The sequence below is a fragment of the Xylocopa sonorina genome, chromosome 2 (assembly GCF_050948175.1).
Source record: "Xylocopa sonorina isolate GNS202 chromosome 2, iyXylSono1_principal, whole genome shotgun sequence".
NCBI lineage: Eukaryota > Metazoa > Arthropoda > Insecta > Hymenoptera > Apidae > Xylocopa > Xylocopa sonorina.
In genome coordinates this window covers 10,070,556-10,095,151 of record NC_135194.1, presented here as the reverse complement: position 1 = coordinate 10,095,151, position 24,596 = coordinate 10,070,556, and the positions used below count along the sequence as shown (strand labels likewise).

Sequence of the window (24,596 nt, the reverse complement as noted above, 5' to 3'; positions counted from 1 at the left end):
TTTTATGCAAAACGTGATACTTTTGACTTGCATAAACTGCATTCAAGTGCAGGCATTTTGTATGCTAAGGAACGAGTTTGGCGTAGAATGGAAAGTTGCGAGGCGTTTTTTATCTTTCTTCAGTTTTCTGTGTGTCAGCAAAATTTGGCATTTTTTGGAAACGTACGTGGAATATTTAATTAATTTCGTATAGAACCACGGTTTTTTATCGAGAGATCTGAGTATTACAATTTCCTCGAATTTTGAAAATTTATAAAAGGGGTAGACTAAGTAATAATATTAAGTTTCTTCTATGTAACCATTTACTTGCCTTCTCCTGACTTTGTGTCTACCTTTGATTGCTCGAGAACGTGCTCAATAACACGACCAAGATCGCAAAGGGTTGCGGATTACGTAATTAACCCGGACGCATCGCCGCTATCGTCGCGCGCTACTGACACGAATTTCATTAACGTCAGATCCACCAAAGATCAGAACGATCCGCCTATCGGGGGCGAATATGACGAACTTAACGCGATTACAGAGAGCACTCGTCGCTCGCAAAGGCGGACTGAGTAGCCATTTTAAATTGTGTTACGTATCACACGAATCGAATTGAAAAAGTGAATAGGTCCAAATCAAATATTAATACTTTGCGATCACATAAAGAATTTCGATGACCTTTCTCGCACCCTTTGAAAGGCCAGCAAAATGCAATGGAGGCAGTAAAACAATAATTAAGTTACTCATTTAAGATCAATTAAATTAGCAATTCTCTTTTCCCTCTTATCTTTGCTTGAATCGCGTACAAGCAAAATTAGTAAAAATGAAAAACACACGAGAGACCTCCATTTTGATCGAGAAACAAGGATACGATTGACGTAGCCTCGCGAAAGCGTCTCGCGAGAGACAGCGAAGAGTAGGAAACAATTTCAGCTAGATTCATCGACTTACATCGAGCAGATTCATCAAGGAAGCTCGTCTCCGTGGATCCGGTTCCGTCATGGCGGCTAAGACGGACTGAAGCGCTGATGGGGGTGAAACGGAAACGGTTCCCGTCAGAGCCGCGACTCTTGGTGTCGTGTCCAATAATGCCCTTCCCAGCGAGTACATCCACATCTGAAAACACCGGGAAATTCCACGTGACACTTACGTTTCAAGGGATAACGGGGGTGAAATTGTTTGTCGTTGCAATTGCTACGTAGCGATGGGATCAAAACTTTTATTCTGCAATATGATATTTGTTCAATGTGCATTCGATCTTCGTAAGTTGGTTTGTGCTTTGAAATGAATATTTGAAGGTTTTGAAATTCTATTGCTATATCACAATAAATCGATTCTGTTAAATGTTCTAAATGATTAAACAACGAGAGTTACGAATACCTATTGCTTCATTGAATGTTTGTGGAAAAACATAAGTAATAGTCCCTCAATCGATTAATTTAATTATTATAAAGATAAGAATGGCGATAGAAGCCACTGAAATATAACGTTCTCCACTGTTTCAGTGTCTAATTATACGGCAGCGAGTAATTAACGTAGAGTCGACTAATTTCATCCACGATGTACCCATTCGCACGATAAACGAGTCGATCATTAAATCTTCACCCCTTGGCCATTTAGCAAAACACCATGGCGTCTCTCAACGCCCCTGTATCCCTTTCGTCCGTCTATTTTTCCGTCTCTGCCATCCGCCGACACTATTTTCCTCCTCTTTTCCTTCCTGCCTGCCGTATAGAAGTCCGTTGTTCCAGCTAGCCGGTATTTATCTCGCGCAGATTAAAGGGAGAATAAACGAGCCGTGCAATAAATAAACTTCGAGCGTTTCTATGGTTCTCCTCTGTATACGGGGTGTCTCAGCTTTCTGTCAATACGTTCCACGAGTACAAACTAGACAAAGTGTTGCGTAAATATAGGCTCTTTCGCGTTGTTTTCTGTTAAAAAGGTACGATAAAGTCATGAAATGTACACAGAATTGAGTGCGGCTTTCGGAGACTGCAGTAACCACCGTATCATAAGCGCAAGTTTTTCAAATGACTATAGTATTGCAAGTGAAAGATTTTTATGTGACTACTGTATCACAAGCGCGAGTTTTCTAAGCGTCTACAGTATTATAAGCGCAAGCTTTCTAAGCATAAGCTTTCTAAGCGCAAACTTTTCTAAGCGTGAGCTTTCTAAGCGCAAGCCTTTCTAAGCGTAAGTTTTCTAAACGCAAGCCTCTCTAAGCGTAAGTTTTCTAAGCGCAAGCCATTTTAAGCGTAAGTTTTCTAAGCGCCTACAATATTACAAATGCAAGCTTTCTAAACGCAAGATTTTTAAGCGCCTACAGTATCACAAGTGCAAGCTTTCTAAACGCAAAATTTTTAAGCGCGTACAGTATCACAAGCGCAAGTTTTCTAAGTGCCTTTAAGTGCCAATAGTAGTCAAAAGGCCAACCTCTATAGATCTAATCGTATCGATTTAAAAACGAAATTTGTAGCTTTTAGTTACTTCTTAGACGCTACGCGTCAGCAATCTTGATCGGGTTAATCGTGGACAGACAATTTGTTAGCTGAACTTTTGCGTCATTCCAATCTGTCGAAGGTATACAAGTATCGGCTGACATTTAACGCGAACGAACTCCACGTAGCAAAGGCCTGGTGCCGCCCAGTTTCATCTCGAAACTAAATATGTACTTTACGCGTTCGCGCGCGCGAATCACGGCTACATGCGGGTGGAAAAAAGCGGAGTGGTAATTCCCCAATAAACAGTTGTTTGCACGCGCTTTGTGTTCCGTGGAAAAATATCGCGCTCTACAGAACGCAATTGCACCTTGCTTGCGATTAATTATTGGGTTCCACGAATTACAGCCGCGTTATTTTCGACTCGCAAAATTTGTCCAAATCAGGGGCAAATAGTATAAAAAAATTTACCTAACCTTGTCATCTAGAATTATTTAGAAATTATTTGCTACACATAAATGTTTCGATCGAAGCTCGAACTTAACCACATGAAAAGTATAATACAATGATTTCTTATTTTTTACTACTACTAATTCTAAATGTAATAATGCAATACTGACTCTGCAAGTAGAAATAGTATTCTATAGTATCACGCACAAACCACGTGTAACATATCACATCTACATCTATCTTCGCAATTTATAAAAAAACAATGGCACCAATTGCTTCGCGTTTCACCCCATTTTTTTTCATTTACACGCTTAGCAATTCGGTCAATGTTCTTCGCTGTCGCGCTTTCTCGCAGCACCCCGTGCTCCTTTCCGTCCGCCATCGGAACACAGCCCCAATTAACCGAGAAAATACGTTTCTTCGCGGCCCGATTGATCTTCGTCCAATAATTAATACACGAGCCATGAGAAAAATCCCGCTGGCACCTCGAACCGGCGAATTCGGCTAATTAACTCGCCGCGATATTAAAGTAGTGCTTAATTAGTAGCGCGTACCTTTTCCGAATCGGTGTCTGAATATACACGGCCTGGTCGATATTCCGGGGGTAGATACGCCCGTGCGGTTTCCGGCGGTGCAAGTTGCAGCAAAACTCTACCGCGTGGTGTCAACTCCAACGTATGCGGAGTCACCACTGGGCCAGCCCTCGAACCACCCACTACGCCACCATCTGGAACAGATTTTCATCGAAATGCTAGACATTAAAACCATAAAACAATACCCGCGTTTTACTTGTCACGTGTACGCGATTAACGCGACACGTCACTTTCATTCAGTATCGATACTGATCGATGGGGGTTGCGTACTCGTTTCCGCAGGGGTTGCTGTTGCTTTGATATTGTGTTCGTTTAAGAGATTTCAGTGGACGCTCGAGAATGAATACGTATACTTGATGCTTTTAGTACGAGATGATAGAGAGGGTAGAGAGGGTAGTCAGGTTTATAAAAAGGAAAAGAAGCGAGCGGAACCGTAGGGGAAACGGTTTCCAGCAATTTTATCGTTCGCCACCGCAACCATAATCGCGTTCCTTTCATTTGCTGCCTCTGCTTCCGTCATCTCGAGTCCAATTTAACTCCGTCCTGTCTAATTTCTGGCTAACTCAATAGCCGAGATTGCGAGGTTACATTTACCGTCCCCGTTGAATTGAAATCTAAATTCTTCTTACGCCTCGTTTCAGCTATATTTATTTGGCGTGAAGAAACTTTTAGAATCCTCTCGAATTGAGGTATTGGACGTGTGCGAATAGCTCAAGCAGTCTTTAAAGTAACTACTTAAAAAGAATATTCTAACAATTTTCGATAACGAAAGTTTTTTACAAACTATAAACTACCCCAATTTTCCATCTTTTAATAATTATTCTGAATTTAGTATCGATTTGTATAAACACCTTCAATATTTTAAATTCGTCGCGTTTAGAGTCAAAGAGGGATGATGCAGTAAGAAAATGCAGGTACTTTCGATCTAACAGAATTTGATGAATGTTAACATTGACAACGATGTAAAATTCCAGAAAACGGTGTGAAGACTTGTTTTCAACTAAATTTAATAACCAGTCTCTTCAGAAGTGTCATCTGTCCTTTAGCATCGCTATAAATCAACTGTAATTCGTTGTTCAGCCATTAATTTCGCACGTGTCGCGAACATTAACGGACCAACGATTACAGAAGCGACCCTCCGTCTCTGGCTACTAATTTAAGCATTCGTTCCGCCCAGACAGGGAATACTTTCCTCCTGGAGGAATTCCAAGGAAATTGAACCGCGCCGCGCAGTCTGAAACGGCGACGGGGACATTCTGCTCGCGCCTTGAAACTTCAACGGCATCGAATCCGAGGCGAGCACGGAACTTTCTTCCGACGAAGCTCAGAATCGAGTCAAGTTCGCTAGATTGGGATTGATGCTTGATCGATTCTGATTGTTCTCGACTTCTTAATGGCCCATAAGCGTGGGATAAATTTAAAGCAAAGTTTTAAGTGCACTGAAACGACTATTACATTCAACGCATTTTTTTTCGCTACGATTAAATATTTTCGAGTTCAATAAATTATCGAAGCCCATCAGACATCGATATGTCTCTCGAAAGAATCAGCAATCTTACTTCCGTCGTCACTTAGCGTATCTATCAACGTCTGCTTTTATCGCTACTGTTACGGCGTTCCACGATGGTGCGTGCCAGATGTTTCCAGCAGTCAATCCCCGTAAATGCTGCGGATTAGCCGCAAAACCTTCGTGGAAGACGAAACGATCGTATTATTTACGCTCTTGGAAGTCACAAGTTAATAAAAATTCCCAGTCGATTTTTACTTCGTCACTCTCAAACAATCATGAATACCAAATAACTATCACTGCTATTACAAAATTCCATAAAATTTGACACATGGTACAAGAAAGAAAGTAATTATTCAAATGTTATATACGGTGGTACAAGCGTTCCTGTTTCACGCTGAAATCAAATGTTACTCTTGCACTAAAGCAAGCTCGCGCGAGGTTTCCATGTACGTTGGTTCCGCGGTTACAAAGGGGTGCAACAACGGCGCGTGTCGTGCTTTCAAACTAAGAAAGGCAAACACTCGTCGTCGGTTGCCTCTCAGAGATGAAGATGTTCCGTGGCTCATTAAATTCTACGGCTAGATTAAAAATTCGACGATTTTTTTATTAGTGAAATTGTTTTTATCGTTGCATCCTCAAGCCTTGCAAATAGTTTTAATATGATTAACAAATAGAGAATAATGGAAAAAGAAAAATAAATAAAATCGCAGGAACGTTTGGAAAAGAGCGCCAACAATGGCGGTTATCGGGAAAGTATTACACGTTACTAGAAACTGTTGCATAAATCGCGACGGGGCGCGTAAACGGTTTTAAGAAATCCCTGATAGTGACGCGTCCCTTTCCGTTCCCGATGAAGCGGAAGAAAAACTTGATCGCGGGCGGTGCTTATTCCCAGGTTGTTCGGCAACCAGCCAACCGGGATGTCGTTAGCATAATCGAGCGAAACTTTGTAATCTCTCTTTCAAAGGTTCGCTCTCGATAACGCGGCGAGAGGTACTTGACTCGTGGTCCACGTTTGCATCACTGAACCGTGAGTACCTAGATAGCCATTTTTTCCTACGATTTCTCCATTCCTCCCTGTAATTATTTAGACATTTTTCCTTCCCACCGAATCTCGCGTTTCTACAGACATTTTAACTCTTTATCGAGAAATGTAGTCTTTAACAGTCTTTAACAAATGATTACACGCGAACCTCTTATAATTAACTCTGATTGAAGATCCTCCTTAACAATCTTCAATTACACAAATTCCATCGATGACCAATAGTTCGTACTAAGATGTAATATCGAAAGTATCGTACTAAGATGTAATATGTTTCATATTCACATAGAATTTTGCCATATTCAGCTTCAGAATTTTGGAAATTACCAGTTACAGTCAGACAAACGTTTAAATTAGCATGTTCAGTGGAACGTCCATTACTGTCAACGTTGAAAGTGTCACGCATCAGTCTTAACGCCCTCGCTTTGTCAGAATTTAAGACTCTGTCGAGGATGCGACTAAGGGCTGGATGAGGACCGTTCCGTCTGTGCTAATCCAACTCCGAGTGGCTAATCCTTGGGTTTATGATGTGGCAGTTTAGCTGGCCCGTATCATAAACTCCGAGAGGTTTAACAATCGTTTTTCAGGTCAGCCAAGTTATTCGCAACGATTATTTCGGGAGTTTTGCTTTAATCTCCAAATTATTAGCCAACCAATACATTTATTTAGGGAGTCGTTCGTATTTTACGCGTGAACGTGTCTTTTTCAGAATCATTTCTCTGTGTTCAAAGAGATTTGCGATCTACTGGATTTTGAATAATTGTTTTAATAATGTAACATTGGACATTGATGGAATTTGTATAATTGAAGATTGTTAAGGAGGATCTTCAATCAGAGTTAATTATAAGAGGTTCGCCTGTTTCTACAAAATTATTCAGAATGCAATGTAACAACGCGAATAAACTTTCAACCAGCCATTTTAGAGATACGCATTGGAGTATCTTTGGAGTTTAAATCGTTCTTCGATTTAACGTTTCCCTTCTTGGAGTAAAAGCATTTTCGAGGAAAATCAACACGGGGGTGAAAGTGCACGCCTCGCCTTTTAAAGCGGTTTCGAGAAGAATGACGTAGGGTTTCCTTTCCAGAATTGATTAAAATTCTCCACTGTCTTGCAAAAATTTGATAACCATTGCGTTTTACGAATGTCGAATGTGCGATTGAAATTTATTAATATCTAAATAAAAGTATATATCATATTCTTTTGTTTTTTGATAAAATTTTTATTATTAATTAATGTTTGAGTCTGCAAGAGCACTTGTACGTTTCGCAATATAAATACTCGACGTCATTACTGTATCTGCACCTAAAATCATTATACACCATTTTTTTTTCCAGAAGTATCAACGTTTCTAGGAAGTTGAGTCGAGTATCTGACTAAAAAGCTCGACGTGGATAATCAACGAATTTTTTTAATTTTCCAGAGTTTCTCCACTCTGTAATGAGACACTCGTCTGCATTCGAACCGAGCGCTTCCCCGAACGCTAGACTTTCACGCAGGAAAAACGTTTGAAATTCACGTTTTATTTTACAATTAGACAAGAGAAACAGATATTTGCAACATGCGAATAAAAGTACTTAAAAGAAAACCACCCTACAATAATTTTATACTCCTTTTGTTCCACATCCTCCCCCTCACTCTCACTTATTTTCTTTTGCTACGATTATTATGAGGCAGAGGAAGTATATTTAACTTAAAATTTATTTAAAACTTCCAGGTTTGAAGCTAGAAAAATATCGTGTTCGACATAATAAGCGTTTCGTTTCCACGCTATGTGGAACACAAAAGTCAGATTAAAACTGATCCGCTCAAGTATTTACTCGCATATACGTTCTTCGCGAGCCAGCGCCATTTTAAGACTCGAGAGCCAGACTGCGAGAGTCGAAGAGGATTAAGATTACAAAAGAGTGAAATTAATTGGATTTAGGCAAACTCGCACACATTGAATCGTCCATTCTCCCAGTATTACCTCGAGCGATTGCAAAGGTAACGATCAGTTATTTCCAACTAACTATAACAAAAATCTGATACCTCGAGAATGAAAACTTCTCGCAGCCACCGTGCTTCCGTTCTCAATTTCCCACTATAAATTTTACCTTTCAAACTTCAATCGATCAATCTGAAGAAACTTCCATTCCCACGCAACGAGACATCTAAGAAGCTATCATCGTAGAAAAAGAAGCCGTCCAACAAACTCCTGCCGTCTCGCATTAATTTAATAAGAAAAAAGGGGAAAGAACTACCCCGTTCGATTTCGTGCAATCTCTCAATCAAGAAATGCTATCTTAATTAAAATAAAGAGTTAATATCACTCTCGACGTTGTACGAGCCAACGATAATCCGCGACTAGCGGACTAATTGAACGCGAGCCCTTCATCGACGGCGGGCGCAGCCTAAAAGCAAACGGGGTTAGCTTTCCTACCGAAAGAGAATACGCGAAAATTAGAAATCCCCGTCGGGCGGAGTGACGGCTGCCATTAACTGGCTACCTCCACTCGGCGAAGCAAATATTTAGCCACGGCGAGCGATGAAATAAGGGCGAGGAGCCATTAGGCTGCTATCTTGCGCCCAAAGCGAACGGCCAGCGCAGTCTGGCGCCCTTCAACCCCCGCCGTGTGGCGAAAGGGGCGAAACGAGATGAGGCCACCTGGTTCGTCGATGCACCGTTGCGAAAATATGCCTCGTTTTACACGCGTCTAGCGACTTTTCTCTCTCCTTCTCGCCTTCCAAGGTTTTTCTGCCCCTTTTTTTCGCTACCCAGCGTTATCGTCCAAGGGGTGCCGGGTATTATGCTCTGGTAACGGGAGCGGAAAGAGCCTCGGTGGATGGGGCGATTGTTCGGAACGCGGCGATTAAAATCGAGGGTGAAATGTAAGAATTCTGTGGACTGGGTGACTGTTTGTGAACGTTGGATAGGTGAGTAGGAAGAAGTCTCGCGATTCGAAAATGGGGGTTGTTCGACGAGCGAGTAGCTAACTTTTTATTGGTGTCTTGGCAGTGGACATAAATGTATCAGATGGAGAGGAATGAAAGTTAATTCTATTTGAAATTTCTATTGAAATCATAAAAAATAATGTCATCAATTCTGGTCCAAGCGGATGTTTTTCGAAAAGAAGGCAGACTTTCTACGAGATCAACGCATTGCGTCTCCAAAGAATAGGATTGCTAAGTCTGCAGATTACTGGCATGATCGTTCGGACAATTTCGAGGACGCTACTTCAAAGTGGACGGATCTGGTTAAACGCATCTCGACGTAATTAATGGGCAGAACCACCAAGCATACAGAAACGCGCTACAGATTGTGCTGCTCGATAAATGAAGAGAGATCGAGAGCAATGCTTGAAACCCAGATACAATCTGTTCTGTGAACAAACCAATACGCCATGTTGCATATTCGAGTATTGAAGAGGCAACGGCACTCGTCTGCCATCGTACGATTTCCACCCTCGTCGCTTTTCGTTTTAAAATATCTTACAATTAGTAATTCCTCATTATTTCTACTTAATTATCGATATTCTTACGAATGACACAGTCAAACGTTAAATATTCAATTCGAAGACCTCACACTTGACTCACCCTGTATAATTTACGGAACGAGGAGGAGACTAACCTATAAAACGGATAACTGTAAAAGTACGTGTCTAGGCGCGTCGCTCTCATTAATAATTCCATACTGCGAGTGTCTTTAGAAATCAGAAAAATCAATAAAACGGAAACAGACGACAGAAAGGCGGCGAGGCGTAACTGAATCGCTTCTGGCACGTGCCTTTTTTCGAAATTGATTTCTCTTTTATCCGAATTTCTGATCACGTAGCTGGATACTCATCGGCATATTATAAAACTGACACTGATACGGGACAGGTGTCCGCGAGGATAGCTAGGATTGAAAACCTAATTCTTCTTAGAATTGTTGTACGACTCCACGTGAGCCTTGTTCCTTTTCTTCTCAATGCCACAGACGTTGAATTTATTCGTTTTCTACCCTTGTCTCGACGTATCATCGTCGCACTAAATTGATTAAGCTGTAACGATCTGAATATCAATCTCATCGAACTTGATTGTCACTTCGAATTAACTTTCCGTATGAAACTAAAACATTCCCATCGTTTCAAAATACCGCAATGCTTTGTTAATTACATTAATTCCAAGCTCGAATAAATAATAATTTCAACGATGAACGCTGGCGACAATCTCGCTTTCGTCAAATATTGCGTAACAGCTTCGACGTCCACAAAGAAGACGCAACGAGTTGCACCTGTGCGCGTCTTTGATAGAAGCGGATAAACGCGGGACGAGGCTAGCGGCGACAAAGCAAACCTCATATGTTGGGATTACGCAGTTTGCTCCCTTTACATTTCCATCGAGCAGCCTGACCTTGCTCTCGCCCTGCTGAGCCACGATTCCCGTGGCTGTTTGCAGAGCACCGTGCAATAGACATCAGCCAGGAAGGCATATTTCGCGCGTTGCACGCGTAGAACCTCGCTCGTCCCTCTATTCGCGCGCGCACGGGGCTACAGCCGCCATTTTGGTACCACTGCGGTCGCGTATAATCGTTCCATGAAATGACTGAATAGTCTCTCTCGACGCGTATCATTTACGTACGACCATAGCTAGAGATTGGAGACACGCGTGGGTGTCGTCGCAATGTTGCAAGGTATTCCTTTGCGGTACCAATTACGTCGCTGTGGAGCCGCGCAATGTCAAGAATGCGATCTTAGATATTTAGCAGGGAGGCATGCTGGGAAGTGCAGCTGGTTTTGTCCATATTTCCGTTCACGTATAGCAATAACGAACCAAATGCGTTGGCAACAGTGCGTTCAATTACGCAACAGCTGGCAGATTCGAAATGAAGAAGGACGCAGTTTGAGGACTCGTTCTGTCTGAGCAGCACCGTAAGCTTAACGTTCACCAGTATTATGTGTCGCGGATTTTATTAAAGTCCTGCTTGCACGTCACTCCGACACGCCCATGCCTAAGGTTGTCGCGCGCGGAATTCCTGAATGCATCTGGTTCGAGGAATTTTACTGCAGAGAGGCTTTTGTGTTAGGTACCAAGTTGTCTGCGAGGAATAACAATGGATGCTTCTCACGTCGCCACTTAACTTCGAATAAAAGTATATTCTAAGCTACCGTTACTTTGTGATTTACAGTTCATCTTGTTCGAAAGTTATTTTATACTTGAATTAATACCAGAAAAATTTCGTGCAACTGTATTAAATGGAACACTGAAACTTCATAACGCAGCTGTTTGAAATTGGCTATCTTCAAGGACCTTTAAATACCTCTCAGCGTCAGAAACGATCTTCTATTGTACGTTACTGTATAATTTGTAAAGACACGTGCTTCTAACCCTCTAAAGCCAGACGACTTCCCTAACCAACACCAACTAACGCACCATAAACCTAAGGGCACGAAGGTTCCACCGACAATAAGACCAGACAGCCTGTTTTCCCACACGGATATCGTCGCTATTAAAAGGATGGATGACACAACGTATGTATTCTCGTGAAGGAGGGCAGTAATCCGTTTCTGGTAGCAATCACAGGGTGCCGTCAGTCACAATACCGGTTGGAATCTGGAGTAAACATCAGAACGCTTTGATACAGCCATGATTCCTGCATGGTCATCGTCGCTGGCGATCTCCGGCTCGATTTGTCCTTACAAATCCTTGGCATTCGAGGCTCGAGCGTTCTGTGCCCGTTGCCGTTTGTGAGTCATGCCATCCGAACGGTGGCATCGCATTCGCATGCAAGATACCTACGGGCAATTTCAACGGTGTCCAGGAGCGGGAGGGCCGGATTGCCGGCATTGTAAACACGCCTATTAACTCGCGCACGCGAGTCAAGAACCGCACAGGCCAAAGCCTATTGAGGTAACGCGCGTAATCTCAATCTTCGGTGCCTACGTGAGGCCTGGTGTACCGCGCGACCATGGAAACACACGTGTGATTTAACGCGGCTGCACCCACTGGATCGTTCCCTCGAGTCCTCCTCGAGGGTCTTCACGGCGACTTCGAATTATGGTAAAGCGACCAGACGTCCCACATCAGGTAGGACCCGTTCCACATTTGGGTCTCACGTCCCGCAAAGTCGCCCACGCGTTGGACGATCTTCTGTCTCTTGGATTCCAACATTTTATGGTTATTTAATTATTCAGATTTTTACGATGTCGATGTCTGAGTTGATACTGGATGGTTTGGAATCGTTGAAGGTTATATTGCAAGTGAAATTTCTCCAATACTTATTTAGGAATTTTGTAACAAATCTTAATAAGGAAAGATACGAAAGTAAGTAGAATGTACATCTGTAGACTAAATGATGAATACGAGCGCTTAATACGAGATTTGATCACCTAATTCGGATATTTATGTTACGATATGCAAGAGATAGCTGGCGTCGAAGCGCTCGAGGGTGCCGCCTGGCTTTCATCACTTTGAAGCCGAGCGGAAAACGATAGACACCAAGGGGGTGTCATAAATTAGGCCCTTCTCAGTGCTTCATCGTGAAAGCAGGGCTTGACTGTGCGATCGCGATGCAGAAACAGCTATTCTTTCAAAGAACGTCAAAGTGTCAACCCAGGAGTCTATCAAGAGTTCAACGTTTGTAACAAATTAGCGCTCTTCGGTACAGATACTTGATTCTTCCGTTCAACAGACTTGGGATTGATATCTGATACCAAACAAATATTTTCTTCAGATTTTTCTTTCTCATGTTGTTTATAAAAATGTATAATGTTGTATTGTCAAATTAGAATTCAAATGTAATTAAGAATGAACTTTGTGCCGCAGGTGTGAAAAATTTCTGTCGTCTAAATCCACCAATCCGGTATGGTCTAGTGGCTAGGATACCTGGCTTTCACCCAGGAGGCTCGGGTTCGATTCCCGGTACCGGAAAATTAAATTTTTGTCATATATTTTTATAACATATACAACTCAAGTTTCTCCCTCTTTTTGCAATACAATAATATTTCTTAATTACGTATTATTTATTTATTAATTATATAATCTTGTATCTAGGATACTATCAGAACGACTCACATGAAATACAATTAGAAACAATAGAAACTCTGGCCATGCGAGACTATAAAAGAATATCTTGACGTATAGCAGACATACAACAAATAAAGCCTAGTATAAGAGAACACTAAACTCTAAACATTTGATGAAGTCATCTGGCTTTCGTCACTACGATAGAGAAGAAGAACAGTGGACTCTGAAGCGCATCATAAATTAGATCCTTCTTGGTAGTGCTGCCTCGTGGAAACGGAGGGTTTAACTGCTTTTAACTACGACAACAATAGGGATGTTCTTTGTGCAACAAGGAACTGGTCAGAGTCAATAGCAGACTGGGTAAAGAGTGATTTTAAAAACCCAACGATGGCCCATGAATTGATTTAAACCAGAAGGATCGCATTAACTTTAAATTCTTTCCAAAACGCAGTCACAAAACCTGGTAATTTTTAACCAAATACAACATTTTGAAAACATATGTAAAACGCATCATCATTAGTGCAAGAAGGTCTGCCATCAAGAATTAATAATATGTAAGACTAAAAGAATTAAATTGAAATTGAATGAGAAGTTTCAAGGTTTAGAAGGTTTTTTAACAACAAAGGATTGTCCGCAGATGTGTCTTCGAAGTGGTGGTCCTCGTTTCAAAAGAATTTCAAGTGGGTCTACCGTGATTTACGATGGGTACGTCGCCAGCACTCTTAAGCACGTTGTTCTATCTCCAGTAAAAGTAAGCAAAGATCTTAACTTTCTTATCTAGGCACCGAATCAAATTTTTTTTAGAAATAATAAATATAGAATAATGTTAATTTGATTTTGTATGTTTGTAATGCAATAAATGATGACTTTCGAAATCTCCTTCCAACAATCCGGTATGGTCTAGTGGCTAGGATACCTGGCTTTCACCCAGGAGGCTCGGGTTCGATTCCCGGTACCGGAAAAATTAATTTTTGCTTTTTCTTTCCAGAAAAGTGTATCATAAAACGTACCATCATTTATTTATACAAGCGTAACATTATTAAAACATAATTTACTAAATCATTGCTATTATTATTAACTCCTTGCCTTGGAGTTTAATTTGAAAGAATCGTGCACGTACTGACTATTCAATTCCAGTGTTTGAAAAATATAGATACTTCATCATACAGAATAAATTAGAAGATAAATTGTTCACTACTTAAGAATAAGGACTTACTTGAGAGGAAGAGATCCTGGAGGGCCTGGGCTGCCTGACATAGGAGAGCCCATGTTTCGGCAGCGGCAAATCCTGTTCCTCGCAAAGCAAGCACATCCCCCGCTACCACGGCGAGACCAGGTCCTCCGGTCAGGTCGGTTTGCATTCTGCGAAACAAATTGGTATTTCGATTTATTAGTATTTTTCTAAGACGCACGTGTCTTAAGATTTGGATTGAGGATGACGAATTCATGTGTAATTTGGGAGCCACAATAATTTAAAGGGATCATAAAAATGTTTATTGGTCAGTTTTACAATATTTAAAGTTCTTTATTCAGTTTGTCAGCATGTACCTTGCATAAACGCATAAATTTCTAAATTTGCTGGAAATAAATTGTGAGCACGACGATTGTTTATCAGCTGTTATAAGAATAATTACACATTTAAGCATATAATGTATGGTTCCTTTGACGTTGTTAGTTGCCAGTCTCCTAAAAGGTTTGAAGCAACAATAAAGGCAACAGAGGCAGGAAAATGCGGCTGGTATTTAAAGGACGTCGTTTGAAACTCAATTAACCCCTAAGCTATTCAACCCTGATGGTGTACAGTTCCTTTAGGAGAGGATCTGGTTGTTAGTGAGTATTCTCTAACGATTCTTCCATTTTAGGAATATATATAGCTCTTACAAATTAAGGCTTCCCGCTATTTTTAGAAATTCTTCTACCTGCTACCTGAGAAACCAGTTAGTTCGCTAATTTTGAAACCAATATATTTGAATCTACAAACAATGTCCTTTTACCCCTTCAGATTTTTATATAAAAATTTCTATTTTCTCTGAAAAAAATAGAGAATACAATTACAAATGGAATTAATAAAGTCCCTCGGAAAAAAAAGTAGACAAAAGCGAGAAGAAATCTAATTTATCGTTTATTGCTTCGCAGGGGTCGCTTATTTCCGTGATTCTTGGCGAAACGCCGCCGTAAAATGGCAGCAGTCGATCATAATCGAATTAATTAAGGAGAACGCGTTTCAGGCGCACGGTAGACTGAAACGGAGCGGAAACTGGGCAAACAACGAAAAGAATCGAAATATACGAAGCCCAGCTTGGCCTGCGGGCCTGATGCATTCAATATGTACGCCCTGGTCTGTTTACACTTGTTCGTTCGCCACGCAGCATCTCTCTTCGATCTTGTTCCACCGTTCCATGCGAACCCATCGTTACAGACTCGTTCCGTGCTGAGCGCTCGTCTATTGTGCCCTCGCGTGAAAAATCGATGAAGAATCCAAAAGCTGAAACAAGATTCAGCGCTGAACAAAGCGCTCGTACGAGCCACGCTCCTGAATTCATCGGAGAACCGTGCGGCTGGTGGATTTGTCGAACAACCTCCATTTTCATCGGTACACACTGTATGGAACTTTACTCGAATTAATAGTTACTCGAATTCGTGGCTTGTGCGTTTATTGAGTAATTTATTTTACTTGAAATGTTCTCTCGAAGTGAATTCGAAGTTCTCCAAAATGTTTGTTTGAATTTAAGTACGAGTTGAATCTTGGCAGATATTTTCATATCATAATAAAAGATAGCATACCTTCAGATATAAAAGTTTCGTAGAAGAAGTTACTTGAATTGGAATCATTCGAAAGTTACAATTTTATTTTCAATCAAAGACAATACAATTTACGTGAACGAATTCGAACCAGAGAAGATCACGAGACTATGAAAGATTTTTATTACGCGCGAGAGTGCATCGCGAATTTCCGGTGCCATGGTTGTACGCCAAATTAATTCTTAGCTCCTCCATTTTGGTCCCGCCTGTGGTTATCGACGCGTTGCACATCGAATTCCGATGCGTTTAATTCCGACGAAAGGGATTGCGCTCGACTCGCAGCGGCGTATTCGAAATCCAAGTAGCCGCGGATCGAAAAATGAAAACTCGTTGCCCTCGACAGGATCAATTTTTTTTAATCAAACGCGGAGAGCGCCGGGGCGCCGCTGCAGTGTGCGACGACGCGCGTACAGATTCGTCGATTGTAAATCCTCTACAAACGACCTGGAGAACGGACGACGGTTACATCGATTGGTGAAAAATAATGGCTGTCGATTGCGTTTTCAAATTTCTGTCTTTTAATGCAAAACCACCTCTTTTCATTTCTATGGTTCACTGTTGAAGCTATTACGATCGACACCTGTTTCAATTGAGCGAGATAGCAACTCGAGATGATTTTTACGTACATGTGTCTTACAAGTAACATAAAATGAGTTTCTATACGAATTAACTTACAAAAAAGTATTCTACTTTACTTTCATTTCGCCTTGTGCAAATTATTCGCATAATAAAGTACATTTTACCCATTTATCTAGTAACTAGACATCGATTCCCAATGTACGATAGAATCTAATCGCAAAAGAAGTAGAACATCTCCTACAGAAAACTACATAAAACCCCTATTGACCCGTATTAAAATCAGAAAAATTTTGAAGCGCTGTATCTCCGAAGATAACAATCTCTACTCGACGCAATCCAGCTTGTTGGAAGCTGGGAACCCTCCCCTTGAATATGGTCTTCGAATCATCTCGATCCGACTTCCGGTTCCCGAGATATCGTCGTGTAAAGGGAAGGGTAATTTTTAATCGTTTACTATGTCTGTCCTCGTCTGCAGGACTCGGACCTCTCGCTCGCTCCTGGTCACTGACCTACCTCAATGATCAGTCACGTGGTCAGTCTGCCAGACAGCCGCCAGACGGTTTTTTTTACTATTACTATCAGTGCGTACGCATTTCCGGGAAAACATCTGGGTCAAGTTCATTCATAAATTCCCCCCCACCACCTTCCGCGCCGTAGTAAGAATGCGAAACTTTCAACCCTTATATCTCTGGAACGGATTGAGATATCGAGATGAAACAAAAACTGGCTTCAATCGTATCCTTTTCTCTATCGATTCTGGTGGTTTTGGTAACCAAATTATTCTTTCTTATTTTGGAGCTATTTTATAATGTAATTGGGTATAAATAAATAGTTTATCGAAGTGTGTTTCTTGTATTTTTTCGTTGTATAATGAATAGTACCGCGTTTGTAATGGGACGTGAATTATTTATATCGACAATTGTACTTATTATAGGACAGTTTTGTAGAACAGAACACAGCAGAGTTACGTGTTTTTAAATAATAGAGGGTAGGGTTATTTCTCAAATTGTCACAGCATTTCATGCGTAATTTCGCGTTATATTTGATATGGATATAAATGATTTGCGATGCGTTACGTGGCAAAGCTCGCCGTTCCTCGAATTCACCGACACAGTCGCGCATGAAACGGTGCAGCTGGAAAATCGATGTAAGATCGGGACGCCTAATACCTAGTTGACATCGCGAGCCTCCTTATCTTTCTATATACCCCTCGAACTGCAGTTTCGACGATCGGATCGCGCGTACTTTATCTCCCAGCCGATTGCACGGCGCGGACCAAAGTTCTGCGATGGAAAAATCGTTGCTTTCTGGATACCTTGCGTCGAGGACCTCGAAAAAGGGTTAGTCGTCGCGAAAGTATTGGCTGTTTCGCGAGATCGAGCAACCTGTACGTAAACTGCACGCGGAAACAGGAATAAGGAGTCTGACTCGTGTCTTGTTTAGAGGTGGGTTAAAGAAATTTACGAAGGAGTGGAAACGTTGGAGTATTAGTGTACATTCGATCGTGAATATGATTTTTACTCCAAGTTGCGCGTTTCAGCATTATGCTCACGATTTGTTATGCTTTTACTGGTGGAAAGAAGGTGTCGTAAAGTACAAGTTCATTTTATGAGTCTCTACTATGCTTTTACAAGGAAGCTCGCAATTTTATGGCGAAATAAAGTTCTTCTAGTAGCTTGTACTAGTTAACAATTGATACTTTGAAATTTATTAGTCACGTGTAGCCGTAAACAGCACCAGTTTAGAAATTTTTCAAAGAAAATTTCCCATTTCTCATTGTGAAACTTGAAGTGGAATTTCTCGATCATTAAACATCGAAAAGTGTGTGTTTAATTAATTATCAAATTTCACAGCAGTCGCGACTCTAACGGAAAACGAATTACAAATTAAAACAGAAATTATTTAATCGCCTGATCGTATTCACCGCAGCAGTTAATTCGAAACGCTTAATAAAGTCGCCTACACCGAGCCCAGAAGTACACGAAACCACCCCCACAGCTTGTGGACACGAGCGACCGCTTAGCTGATGCGAAAGTTTCGCGACAATCCATCGAAAGTTTCGTTATCCGGGGCAACTTTAACTGCAAACGTTTCGACCGATACCCGAGCATTCTTTCTGTGTATGCTTCAAATGCAAATGTCAGGAAGTTCTCGTCCACCCCCTGGCCCCGTCATCTGCGAACTTTTACCCCCTCTGAGTATTTGCCGAACGTTCATCAAAGCCCAACCACCGAAGGTAATTCCTTGCCTCTCAAAGATTCGACGAACTTTCGTCAAGCATTACCTTCTTCGCGACATATTCGCCACGTGACGTTAACCCTTTACGCTCGACGACTTTTTTGGTTTGATGGCAGTGCAACTTGAGACGATATCGCGCGTAAATAAATTTAGGTGCAAATTAACATACGAAAGTGTTATATTTTAATATATTATCTGTGTTTACTTTTTGAAGAACATAATTATTGGAATTCAAGTTCTGTAGTTGTATTTAGTGTTATATTTTACAAGACACTTACCAAAGCATTTTGAGTTGCTGGAATTTTGTGGGTCATCGCTGCTACTTCCGATTTCACTGCCTATTTACTTTAATTTTTCTATTTCTCACAACCGATACTACATCACTGTTTACACTTGCTCTACCACTAATTTCATCATGGATAGATAAGTTTCTAATGAATTGAAAATCAAATTCGTCTTAAAACTTTGAAATGAGTGGTGCAGAACTTGGCGATACGTGTGCTCGCTACGATCGTCGAAACTGTACTAACGCTAGGTACGTCGTATTCAGGACTACAGTCGTAAAGGAATTTTATCTTAATCCCCACTTGACGTCGCAATGTCACTTTTCAACCGAAGACATAAACAGCCAAAGGAAAACATAAACCTATTCCCGAACCAATACTTCGCATCTATCAACTGGAGATAACGAAATTCAGTATAAACAGAGACTGTCGCCTCTCGAGTTGCTACTCGAAACATCGTGGCGAGTGAGAGTCGCCATTCGAACGCAAAAGGTAAATCTTCCCCTTCTGACAGAGCAAAAAGAATATTAGACTTCTGTTGGAACACGGAAATTAATTGCAACGCGTCGAATATCGAGGGAGAAAGTCGAAAACAAAAATCACACGAATGTTTCTAATAAGAAATTGAATTAATAATAAATAATGTCCAGTTAGCTGAAGAGGTTCGTTCTATCGAATGCTAATGAGATCGTTGCTACTCGATGTTGAAAGCCAACAACGGGTTCGTTATAAGCGATCGTGGGGACAGAACGTTTAATTAGACGACAATCTGTTAATGACTGGGCGTCCGATTCCGCGAAACTTTATCAGCAGGCAAAATCGAACTGCAGCTCGCGAATCTGGCACCCGGCAAATTACTCTTCCGGGCAAATCGTAATCGAATAACCAGCCGCGCTGGCTGCTATAATTTTTCCAATACCGGCCTGATATTTCGTTACCGTTCACGTCAGCTGGTAATTGAAGGATCGTGAAACGCGAGAGACCATTTCTAACGAAGAGCGAGTATTAGTTAATATCGTTTCGCTGTTGCTTGAAACGGCAAGGATGTTCTTCATCGAAAGAGGGTAGCGATGGTAGCGATATTCCGCAGAAACTGCGCTCTTTTTCTCTAACCGCTTCAAGAGAGGCTAGCAACTTCTAAAAGAACATCCGAGATCTTCTCTTCTAAAGCCATTAACGCCAAGGTCGAGATCTTATTCTACGAGTGGCACAAGTGCTGTACATATACGGTGTTAACTTCTGAGTATGCTCTAAAATGAGCTAGAGTCCTTCAGCGAAAGATTCTGTGTTAATCTCTACTGGAATGATCTCAAACTCACTGTAGTTTCATGATTTCAATTTAAATTCGAATTATAGCGATCTTTTTTCTTACTGTCTATATAAATACAGTCTCTAATGGTAAAAAAGTTTTCAATCTCTGGTATAGGCTGTGGTAGAGGGTTCACCACAGATACACAGTGGTAGCGCACGACCAATGAAAAATGGTACCACTGTTAGATAGAGCTATTTACTATTGGGTGGCCATTGGTCTGGCGGTGTCACGTGAGAATCTAAGAGACTGTCCCCAAGAGGGTGTCTCTACACGGTTGCAGGAAAAAGACGTGCAGAGGATTAGGGTGTTGGGTATATATCGTTTAACCAAGCTCACGAAACACATAGTGCTCTGCTGTACAAGGAATCTTGTGCGAAAATATGGCCACTGCTGGTCTGGTAACCAAGAGATACGTGAAATTGAAGCCAAAAGCATCATTTGAACCAAAAAGGTGCACACAAAGTTCGAAGAAAAGATGAAGTTCGTCGCGATACATAATTATGATTTTGAATTTAATAGAACAAATGGAATTACGTGAATTGGTACTGTAAAATGGTCCTTCTCACTAAAAGCTTCAATTCTTTTTGAAATAAAAGCGAAATAAATAAAATTCAAGGGAGAATAAAAACGTTAGCGTTCAGTTTTGGTTGGGAACAAGGGTAATCTGTTTAATTAAAATCCGACGGTACTAGAAACATCGTTGCCCCGGAGTTTCAAGTCTCTCGTTTTAAGAGAAGCCCTCGCGCGGCGTCGCCAGGACGCTCGCGCACTTGGTAAATCGGTTTACGACGTAATCCTTCTGACGTGGGCGAGGGCACGTCGCACCCTCTCGACCAAACTTATTTATTACACATAGCAATTAGCTCTGTAGATGCGTTAAGCGTCGGGGAACAAAACTTTTCAGCTTCGACTTTGAAAATTCCTCTCGAGAAAGCTTAACTGCCCTTTTAATGAACTTGCTGAACAACAGAATGTTAGTTTATGCAATTCGCAAGCGAAGTATACAACGATCAACGAATGGACGAAAATGATATACATATATAATTCAAAGTTTGCGCTTATAATACTGCAGACGCTTACAAAGCTTGCATTTGTGATACTGTAGGTGATTAGAAAGCTCGCACTTGAGATATTGTAGGCGCTTAGAAAATTTGCGCTTAGAAAGCTCGCATTTGTAATACTGTAGACGCTTAGAAAATTTATGCTTAGAAATCTCACATTTGTAATACTGTAGGCGCTTAGAAAGCTCGCACTTGCGATACAGTAGACGCTAAAAAGAATTATACATGGAAAGCTCGCGCTTCTGATACTGTAAGCGCTTGGGAAACTTGCATTTGTTACACTGTCGACTATCAGAATCTAACAAATAATTACATCCATCGAACACTCGGCCAGCAGCGGTAACAATGTGTAATTTCTACGATCGATGTTCAGACTCACCTTAAACATTGTCAATGGGGATGTCGTGTCGCGGCGGCGTTCTCACCGTGATGATCTCGTGCGGCGCGAAATCGTGCGACCGCGTTGCGGGCAGGTAATAAACGAGGCAGGAGACCCCGACGAGGAACAGGAAGAACAAGAACACGAGGTCGAACATCAGCAGGGAGTTCAAGGTCATCAGCTGCATCGTGCGCGGGTAACTTTCTCCACCATTACACACATATACACACGGTTTTCACACGCGAACGCGTACTCGCTTAACGGGCCGCCCCTTCTCGTTCTCGAGTTTCCCTTTTTACTGCTCGATCACCGATCCCCGTTCGCTCATTTTCCTGCCATCAGAAAACCCCGCTGCATCGTTGCCAGACAGCTCTCGTTTACGAGCCGCGATTGACCCGACGTCGCGGGAAATTCGAACGTGGCGATCCAAACATTACAATTATATCATCCCTTCTGTCCAAAAATGAGAGTCTCATTTGACAAATTTGCTTCTCTTATTTATTAGAAATAGAAAAATAGACAAAACGGATGGAGTTTTCTTTGGTATGTTTAACGAACTTTTGTGCGAAATGAGACTCTTATATTTTGAATAGAGAGAGAGCAATATTTAGTCAGCAGTAAATTTTATTCACGATAGAACGATAGAATTAATTGTGTTCGTCAGTCTGTGTGTTTAAAATGTCGTATCGAGGCGATTTTTGGTTACTCGTTTTCGAGGGTAGTCGATAGTCTGCGGTTCCAATATATCGAAGCGAGCCTGGCCGGAATCAGTTGAAATGTTGAACTCTGAATCGAGGCGTAATTGGATTTTCCGGAGGTTATCGATAGCAAGTTATGCGTGAATCGTTAATACCGCCTCCGTTATAATGGGCTGTTTGTGCACCGCGTATTGTGATATCGGCTGTTATGGATGGCACTTTTACAGCGAAATTAATGCGACATAATTGAAATCGTTATCGCTTAGAATTAATACTCCGGTGGCAATGATTCTCGACCTGAACGACGTGGAACTGGATCGTGAAAACGGCTGCTGGAAGGTGTCGATTACGTGCACACGTCTATTGCCATAATTTGTTTAAATGTAATAAAATGATGATCTACTTTGGGAAGTCATACATTATAACTGAAAATTTACTTTTTACAATAGATTAAATTTCTCTGTTGCCACAGTGCCGAATATCGAGGCAGAAATCAATTACATTTATTACAAATGAGAAAGTGTTTAATTAAGAAAAATTAAATATTGTAAATTATATGACAATTCATTGACTATTTAACAGAACTAGCAAGTTTCTTCAAATCAAATCTATCGGCTGTGCATTTATTTTATAAAAATTAAAGTATAATTTTATAATCACAAATGCAACAGGATGCACAAAAAGAACTACACAGAATGTGGAAAGAGTTGAAAAACCGACAATGACGTGTAATGTTTCACCGTCTCAGGGAGTAACGAGAAGTAAAAGGCCGCCAAGACAAACGCATCTTTAAATCGAATCGCAAACAAACTTTTACGATGAAAAGAGTCACCTCGATCGATCTAGCACGTCCAATGCACGTCCCCAACGAAACGAGAAGATTTCGATCTCTCGAAACACAATAGATTCGAGGCATTAGTTGCAGCGACAGTGATACGGCGAACAGAGGACCAGTTAAGTGCACAAGACAGCATCGACATTGGTCAGCGATTAGACGTATCTAATTTTTGTGCAACTATTATTTGTTGTGTACAGTCGATCGATTATTAATTTATAAAATTTCCATTCAAACGTTTTGTCCATGAATTTTATATTTTTATAAAGAAACAAGGTTCTGGAAATTTTCTATTTTGTAAAAATGGCTGACGTGAATAAATTGGGGTTCGATTAACACTTCTATTTATTAATATCTGCTTTATTTTCCGCGACACGGAGGGAAATGTGCAACTTCGACCGACTTCTTGTTCAACCACTTGACATTATTTCACCGAGGTCCATTCATCCCCCATTTCCAATTCGGCCAGTTGTTCTCGCGGCGTTAACGAAAGGGTTAATTTCTATAATTTCTACACCGCTGTTATCGATTGTAAACATTCAATGCTATATTATATATTACCACAATACTACTTCCATAACCATCCAATTATAATACAATCTCTACTTTCGCAGCCCGAAAATGAATTTTAATTTTCCTCATCAAGCTTCAGAATAATTTTCTGAACAATAATTACCAAAATTCTCTCGTTAAAATAAGAACAATTCTAACAAGCAAGTTATTTGCAAAAACGAAAAGAGCTAACGATTTCGCGAGTCTATCCACGATTCTGTCTTCGCGGCATTTTGCATCCATCAGCAATTAGCGCGACTGCAGCTGTCATTAACAGCCGTATCACGGTTGATCTGGCCGCTGCATAAGCCCAGTTTGCCCCAACGATTTTCCACTCACGCAAAATTCGCCGTCGCAGCCCGAACCGATCTTGATCGAGCGTTGCATCGCCGTTGCCGCCGGAAATTTACGCGATGGCATAATTTCCGCGCGGAAGCCCGCGCTCAAAAGATAAACTCCGCACCCGTGGAAATTCCGTGTCCCTTGTTACGGTGAATCGGAAACTGATCGACGTCGACAGTCGTAAATTCCTCGATACGCCCGAATATGCGTCTCGAGGAGAGCATAAGTCGATCATCGCACATTAGGAAGCGTCGCCAGGCGATTGCTCGTAAAAGCGAGTCGAGGGGAACGGAGTAATCTGTCATAGGGTTGCATCTGACGCGCGCGTCAGATTTATACACGGTGCAATCGTTTGGCGGAACGAATAAGTGAAATTACCCAGGACGACAGGTGAAAGTTTTAGTTTGCTCGAAGTGTGAATAATTTGCTGGAAGGGTGCATTTTGAATTTAATAGGAATCTGTGTTGAGCTACTTTCTATGAGGAAATATTGTTTATACGACACTGGTTACGTT

At 41.2% G+C, this 24,596-nt stretch overlaps 2 protein-coding genes and 2 non-coding genes across 7 annotated transcripts in view; 2 read left to right on the top strand and 2 right to left on the bottom strand.

Moving 5' to 3' along the window:
• Rassf (Ras association family member) overlaps window positions 1-24,596 on the bottom strand; it is a 459,381-nt gene that overhangs the window by 70,294 nt on the left and 364,491 nt on the right. The window lies entirely within an intron of this gene.
• Window positions 1-24,596, bottom strand: part of LOC143433355 (uncharacterized) — a 70,313-nt gene that overhangs the window by 15,005 nt on the left and 30,712 nt on the right. For 3 of the 4 annotated variants that reach the window (XM_076910679.1, XM_076910680.1, XM_076910682.1), the window contains exons 2-4: window positions 14,217-14,362; window positions 3,425-3,597; window positions 934-1,098 (exon numbers count right to left, since the gene is read on the bottom strand). In XM_076910679.1, the coding sequence (XP_076766794.1) occupies window positions 934-1,098; window positions 3,425-3,597; window positions 14,217-14,362 (484 nt within the window). Of the gene's footprint in view, window positions 1-933; window positions 1,099-3,424; window positions 3,598-14,216; window positions 14,363-21,655; window positions 21,996-24,596 lie in introns of those variants that run through there. The other variant, XM_076910681.1, reaches the window with a different exon arrangement.
• On the top strand, window positions 12,833-12,904 carry Trnae-uuc (transfer RNA glutamic acid (anticodon UUC)). Its single transcript has one exon. It is a non-coding gene; the product is annotated as a tRNA-Glu (tRNA).
• Window positions 13,890-13,961, top strand: Trnae-uuc (transfer RNA glutamic acid (anticodon UUC)). The gene has a single exon. It is a non-coding gene; the product is annotated as a tRNA-Glu (tRNA).